This window comes from Miscanthus floridulus, chromosome 8, assembly GCF_019320115.1.
Source record: "Miscanthus floridulus cultivar M001 chromosome 8, ASM1932011v1, whole genome shotgun sequence".
NCBI lineage: Eukaryota > Viridiplantae > Streptophyta > Magnoliopsida > Poales > Poaceae > Miscanthus > Miscanthus floridulus.
Window position 1 is genome coordinate 167,072,954 of NC_089587.1, and position 6,791 is coordinate 167,079,744.

Consider the following 6,791-nt stretch of genomic DNA (forward strand, 5'->3'; position numbering starts at 1 on the left):
TGGTCTTAACCTACTGCACACAACGCCTCGGTGATCCAAATTCCAAGACGATCGGCGTTTGGACTTTGGACTTTTGGAGCAGTAAACGCGGCAGTGGTGTCATGAAGAAGCCCGGTGCGCAGCGTCAGAAGTGTTTTTTTTCTTAATCGCAAAAAAAGTGGCTTTTTTTTAGGTGAGCGTCAGAAGTGGCTGAGTGGGCTTGTAGCGTTCCAATGCTCTGTTAAGGCGGTGTGTGTTAGCGGGTTCTGGGCTTGGCCTCTTAGGCGTAGGGGCTCGGCCCAGTTGAGTGTTGCAGCTATATAAGCTTAGAAAAAAAAACTATCTTTCCAACTGAAAACTCTGAATCCCTCTGTTCCTCGCCCTTTCTGAACTTTACCCTGTCCATGTTCTTCCCTTTCCCCTCTAGTTCATGACAAGTGGCGCCTTGGTCCTCCAACGTCCTCCGACTCCACCGCCGGAGCCGGCGCCCGCGCCACCGTTTGGTAGAGACTGAGATATTTCTGCGTTTAGTTTGCATCAAGGGCGCCAAACGTTACTGCACATATATCCAACGTAACACGTAGACTGATGGATATAGCATTATATAGCTGGGTGCAGCGGAGTAAACAGGCGCTTCATTATTTTGTTGGGCACAAACACTGGATACAGATCGGGCACAACATATGATACGGCCTGGCACGCAGGAAACTAGTGCCAGTTCGTGCCCTGACACACGGACCGTGTATAAGTAATCATCACTGGCAAGCAACAAAACTGACGACGCAATTTAAAGTAATTAACGCCACAATATATAAGCGGCAGACGCGACGATATATATCACTGCAGGATCGAGGCAGCTGCTTTGCCTAGCTCAGCTCTGGCCCAGCTTCTTGGCGTCCTTCTTCTGGTGATGCTCGTGGAACGTGAACCCGGCCGCGCCCAGGGCCGCCACCGCCGCCACCTCCTCCTTCACCTTGTGCCCGTGCGCGTTCTCGGGGTCCTTCTTCGCCTTGTGCTTCTCGTGCTGCTCGATCGATCCAACACGCACACACATACACACCATAGATAAGCATGCCTGCTCGAGTAAATAAGATGAGTAATATCAACAAGAGACGCCGCTTACAATTGCGTATGCGCCGGTGGCGATGGCGCCGAGCCCGCCGAGCTGCTCCAGGTGCTTGTGGTGCTTCTCCTTCTTCTCGTAGTCCACCTCGCCTGTGCTGGTCTCCTCCTCGCCGTCCTTGTGGCGGTGGAACAGGTGGTGGTGGTGCTTCTTCTCCTCATCAGCCATTGCCGATCGATCTACAAGTAAGCTAGGTAGCTAGCTAGCTAGAGAGATCAACTGGTGAGCGATCAATGCAAGTTTAGTTTCTGCTGGGTGGCGATGGATATGAACCGAGTAATATGCACAGGTATTTATAGGACCAAACGAAACGAACCCTCCTCCGTCTGCTCTTCCAACACCACAAGCCGGTCAAATACCGCCGTCTCCACTTGGCCATTATTCTTCTTAATGATAATGATCCACTAACCAAGGACAAATTAGACGTCGTAATCGTGTTGCGCGCTGCATAGATATTATCAGCAGTTACCCAAGTTTAAAAAACTCAAATGTACTAGCAGGTCTAGCAGGCGTCCCTGAAAATCATTTGTGTCTACTGAAAATCATTACTTCTAAATTATAAGTTATTCTAACTTTTTTGGAGAGTAAAACCATTTCAATTTGATCAAATTTATATAATAAAATAACGACATTTATGATACCAAATGAGTATCATTAGATTCCTTATTAATTATATTTTCATAGTAATGCCTATTCGATGTCATAAATCTTTGTAATCTTCTCTGTAGGTTTGGTTAAACTTGAGATGTTTTGTCTCTCCAGTAAAGTTGGAATGATTTGTAATTTAGAATGGAGGGAGTAGTTATGAATTCTAATCAGCTCATTGATCCTCCCTACTGTAATTCATCAGCGGAGGCTCCATATAATATACAGTCATATCAAAAGTCTATGAAAATTTTGAGTACGGGACGTGCTGAGTTCAAAAGTCCAACTACGCGGATTGGAAATTGGAAAACTGAAACACGTACGCTATCAATTGAAGAAGTCTTGATCCTTCATTGTGAACCCACAAGGCGGCGACTTTAGTTTTTGTCAGTCCAATGGGTTGCATACACCGGTTGCATCGGTCTGAATGAAGACGGAACGGGAAGGAAAGGTACACATCAGATGTCCATTTCGTCGGTTTCCTTCAGAGCTAAGGCTGCAAATCACCTTATCAGATCACAGTTGTTTTTGGGGGCATTATGAACTCTGACCAGGATCACTCATAGGACATAGCATGTGTAAGAGGCATTATATTAAAAGGGGGAATTAGATTGGACGTGCTAAAGAACTGAATTTCGAATATTTGAATATCTATTTTCCAGGAGACAAAAATGTTGCAATGGTCTCTATAAGCATCTGATAAATCTTACCAGAGTTGCCAGCATAAGGGCAGTCAATTTCAATTTTTTATACTTTCACAAGGTTCCGGTGTCCTGAATGCGAGCCTTGAACACATCGACAAGTTGGGCTGTATAAAACCTGCCTCAGCCAACACGTGGAAATTCTAGAAAAAACAAATTAGCAAGTGAAAATGTAGAACTGATGCTATACAGCAGAACAGCCTGCAACCATCTCTACGGTTACTGGAATTGGAGGGCAATAAACCAAACTGAACTGCAGACCATTTCCATGTAGAACTACTTGTAAAACATGATATCACTTCTCAAAAAAAAAAAAATGATATCACCTGATATGCTCACAAAATTAAAATATGCGGCAGTTATCCTACATATCAACTGACAGAATGGTTTTGAAAAAAAGAGCTGCATATGCATCTACAGCTCAGCTGACAATATTTATCATGGAGTAGCTGTTTCTATTGAAAAGGAGTTCATCTACACAATTCAGCTAATAATATGTTTTCTGTAAGTAGCTTTCTCTGTCAAAAGGACTTGGTACTTGGTGATTCTATGTGAAATATTTTCCCCATACACAGGGAACGCCATTCCTTTCAACCTAAAATCCATTCCTTTCAACTCACTGAGTCTTCTAAATAGAATGTGAATATCAAAATCGGTGGGACATCAGAAAGATCATCCGTCATTGGTTAGCGTGAATGCCAGGAGAACAAACAAGACGGTAAAAACAATTAGAGCTGCAGCAAAGGAGAAGAGAACGCGCTGTGAAAAGACGTCAGGTTCCTTATTTCAAAGACGTCAGAATCCTTTGCAGCGCGGAATAGTCTCTTCTGCACCTCATCAAGCTTGGAAAGCCTTCTGGATCGATTGGTTTCCATTGCAGACCAGAGGAACCCAGTCATCCTCCACAAGAGGATCCCAATGTAGATTGCTACAATGCAGTCAACACTGTAATGATGGCGCTCCCGCACCTCCCTCTGAGCGCTGTGGATGACGAGGAACCATATCAGAACAGAGCTCCATCCCCCATATGCTTCCTGTGAGGAATTGTGGACGAATAATGCATTAAGGTGTTAAAATGATATTGGAAAAAGTCTACTTAACCCCCCACCTATCATACTTGGTCTACTTCACCCCCTCAATTATGAAACCGTCTGTTTTACCCCCTGAACTATCTAAAACCGTCTGTTTTACCCCCTGGGGCGGTTTTCAGCGGCATGCTGCTACAGTAACAGCGGGTTTACGTGGGTTTGCTACAGTGTCCGTATTTTTAATTTTCTTTTTTTTTATTTATTTTCGGTGAATTTTTGAAAAATCATAAAATGAAAAATATAATTTTATTGGACTCCACATGAGTAGATCTACATAGTGAATATATAATACGGTATACTTTAGTACAAAACTTTTACTGTAGCCTTAGATTAATTGGAAAATCTAATTTTGTCTGTAATTAATTGGAATAATTCATAGCTGCAGCTTCTATGGTCCAATTGTGGTGAAATTTTTATGGTACGCTAATTATTGTATGCTTGAACTATAGTAAAAATTTCGTACCCATTTCGCAGCAGTGAAACCCCTGTGGAGCCCCCATGAATTTTTAGGCAAAATTCTATAGTGTAGGGGGGCTGAGACTTAAGATCGAACAGCAGTGTTGTTCAGCCTCCCTGAAATATTTTCTGGGTCCGCCGCTGCCTATGTATAAGGCAGTGGATTTCACTGCCATAACAATTAACGTCCAAAACGCCAAATTTTCACGTGCTATTTCCTAAGCCATACTTCTTCAAAAATTTCGATAAAAATAACTATGATTCAATGCATGTAGTGAGAACTACAGTTTACATTGCGTTACTTATTACAAAACACCAGGAGGCTGCTATTGCCCTGTCGTCTCTTGGCAGCCTTGCACCCCATAAATAAGCCTCTGTCTTGCATGCAGCTAAAGCAGCAGTAAGGGTTGTTCTTTCATCCCTAAATATATTGTTATTTCTTCTTTTCCACATGTGCCAGCAGCCCAGCAGCAAGAAGGTTGTGAAGTATTTTGCCGGAATGTGACTCGCTGCCTGGATCTCCTTAAGCGCTTCAATGGGCCAGTTCGCTTCCGTCTGAATTCCAAGTGCATTCCAAAACTGCCTTGCATTGTTGCACTCAAAAATTATGTGTGCAGCCGATTACTCAGCAGCCTGGCATACCTCACATTGGGCATCATCCACTATTCTGTTTTCGTTGTGAGAGAAAAATACTGTAGATTCTGATAAGTTCAAGTGAACAGGGCGTACGAACGCTTTTGTAACTTATTTGGCTATTTCAGAGCCACTGATAATCAACCAATCAGGTGTGGGACGCTCCCCCGGCCCACCCCCCCAACCCCCCTAGACTTAAAAAAAAAAACTACAGTCTGTGGTTAAAAGACAACGAAAAGGTCACCATGGATGTAATCACACATTTGTGTAGGAAAATTGTAAAATGTTCAAATATTTGGTCGATCGGTTTTGCATTGCATCAGTCACGAGAAAGGAACTGACCGGTGCCACTGGAGGCCGAGGACGGTGCTGAGGAAGCGGACGGAGATGGCCTCGCAAAGTAGCGCCGCGAGCATGAACGCTATGGCAGCGAAGAACCGCGGGGCGGCGCGGACCTCGGCGTCCCAGCGCCGGTAGAACGGCGCGCGCGCGGCGGTGGCGAGCGCCAGCGCTGCCCAGAGCGCCGGCCGCAGCCGCCCGTGCCAAACGGGGGACAGATGCCGCAGGTAGTCGACGCCCACGTACGCCGCGGCAGCCAGCGGCAGGCCGCCCAACGCGACGGGTCGCCAGAGACCGCCTGCCCCACGCCGCGGGGGCGCGGGCCTCTTCGGCTTCGGCTTCGGCTTCGCCATCTCCTGAAATTTGGGGGAGATCGAGCTTCTCCTGGGCTGGCCATGTTGATTGGAAATTCAGTATTGATGATTGCTATAAATAGTGGGCGAAGCCCAGTTAAGCCCACCGGTTGCCTTGGCACCCAGGCCGCAGTTAAGCCCACCGGTTGCCTTGGCACCCAGGCCGAAAACAAATATGTATTGTTACTATCAATATTTCACCCCTATGTATCCCTCTGGCCCAAAATGAGGCACACCCCACCAAACCAGTGTAGCCAGCGAGCAGCACCTTGGAGAAGTTGAGGCCCAGCTGAGTGCTGACCAAACCCACCTCGCACTCGCAGGCTCCTTCCAGGAGAAGGCACGGAGGCTCCCAGGAGGCCAGGAGGCCACGACTTTTCGCTAGCGCGAAGCCGCGTATGCCCGCGAGTCTACATTTTTTCGCCTGAACGCTGATGGCGATGGCAACGTGGCGTGCGCAAGCCGGCGAGCGTCAACGCTGACATCCCTTCCCCTCCGTTTGACTGGAAACATGTCGATGGAAACGTGCATAACTAGAATAGAAATAAAATAACCGATCTAGCAGAATTAAGCTATCAATTATAAGATTTGAAGCATGATCAGATCAAAGGACGACTAATTAAGTTGATACAATGCCGATCTATCTCTATCTCAATCGGATGATTTTGTTATAATTAATAAAACATTAATTATAGTAGGATCGATAATCGGTGAATCAACCAAAATCAGAAAGGAAAATCTTACAAATCTTAGCAGATTCGAAAACAGATGATATTTTATTAATAACAAGTTATTTAACACAAGATCGATAACTTTGATGTATATTACGATTTATAAGAAATCAATCAGCTGATGCAGCCTTACAAATTATGATACAGATCGATAACTAACTCGTATTATGGCTCATAAAAGATCAATCAGCTGATGCAGTTTTTCAAGCACAATACAAGTCGTGACGGTACTCACAAGCAAGCTGGAGGTCGATCAGTCGATGCAGCTGAAAGCTCTAGTTTGGTTTTGGTGAATTGATGAAACCCTAAGTGCTAACCTAGTTTATCAAGTGATCATGAGATAGGTAGCACACTTCAAGTAGAGAAGCTTATGAAGATCATAGTATGACAACGGTGATGGCATGGCGATGATCAAGGGCTTAAACTTGAAAAGAAGAAAGAGAAAAACAAAAAGCTCAAGGCAAAGGTATAAATCAAAGGAGCTATTTTGTTTTGGTGATCAAGACACTTAGAGAGTGTGATTACATTTAGGTTTGATAGCTGTACTATTAAGAGGGGTGAAACTCGTATCGGAATGCGGTTATCAAAGTGCCACTAGATGCTCTAACTCATTGCATATGCATTTAGGATCTAGTGGAGTGCTAACATCCTTAAAAATATTTGAGAAAATATGCTAACACATGTGCATAAGGTGATACACTTGGTGGTTAGCACACTTGAGCAAGGGCGAAGAGAATGGAGGA

At 44.8% G+C, this 6,791-nt stretch overlaps 2 protein-coding genes across 2 annotated transcripts; both read right to left on the minus strand.

Annotated features, from left to right (window-relative positions):
* Positions 1-584: 584 nt before the first annotated feature.
* Positions 585-1,380, minus strand: LOC136473938 (abscisic stress-ripening protein 1-like). The gene is made up of 2 exons (XM_066471556.1): positions 1,103-1,380; positions 585-1,003 (listed from the first exon to the last, which is right to left on the minus strand). The coding sequence occupies exons 1-2, from the start codon at positions 1,268-1,270 to the stop codon at positions 851-853; spliced, it is 321 nt and encodes a 106-aa protein (XP_066327653.1). The 5' UTR covers positions 1,271-1,380; the 3' UTR covers positions 585-850.
* A 1,796-nt stretch (positions 1,381-3,176) lies between these two features.
* LOC136470138 (protein PHLOEM UNLOADING MODULATOR-like) lies at positions 3,177-5,317 on the minus strand. The gene is made up of 3 exons (XM_066468086.1): positions 4,968-5,317; positions 4,635-4,659; positions 3,177-3,482 (listed from the first exon to the last, which is right to left on the minus strand). Exons 1-3 carry the CDS (start codon positions 5,315-5,317, stop codon positions 3,177-3,179), a joined length of 681 nt encoding a protein of 226 aa, XP_066324183.1.
* Between the last annotated feature and the right edge of the window lie 1,474 nt (positions 5,318-6,791).

Excerpts from the sequence above, each read along its gene's own strand:
- LOC136473938 (XM_066471556.1), bottom strand. The coding sequence starts at position 1,270 with ATGGCTGATGAGGAGAAGAAGCACCACCACCACCTGTTCCACCGCCAC. Across the intron at positions 1,004-1,102 it reads CCACCGGCGCATACGCAATT|CACGAGAAGCACAAGGCGAA; the intron begins GTAAGCGGCGTC and ends TCGATCGAGCAG.
- LOC136470138 (XM_066468086.1), bottom strand. The coding sequence starts at position 5,317 with ATGGCGAAGCCGAAGCCGAAGCCGAAGAGGCCCGCGCCCCCGCGGCGT. Across the intron at positions 4,660-4,967 it reads CTCGGCCTCCAGTGGCACCG|AATAGTGGATGATGCCCAAT; the intron begins GTCAGTTCCTTT and ends CAACGAAAACAG. Across the intron at positions 3,483-4,634 it reads TGGATGATGCCCAATGTGAG|GAAGCATATGGGGGATGGAG; the intron begins GTATGCCAGGCT and ends AATTCCTCACAG.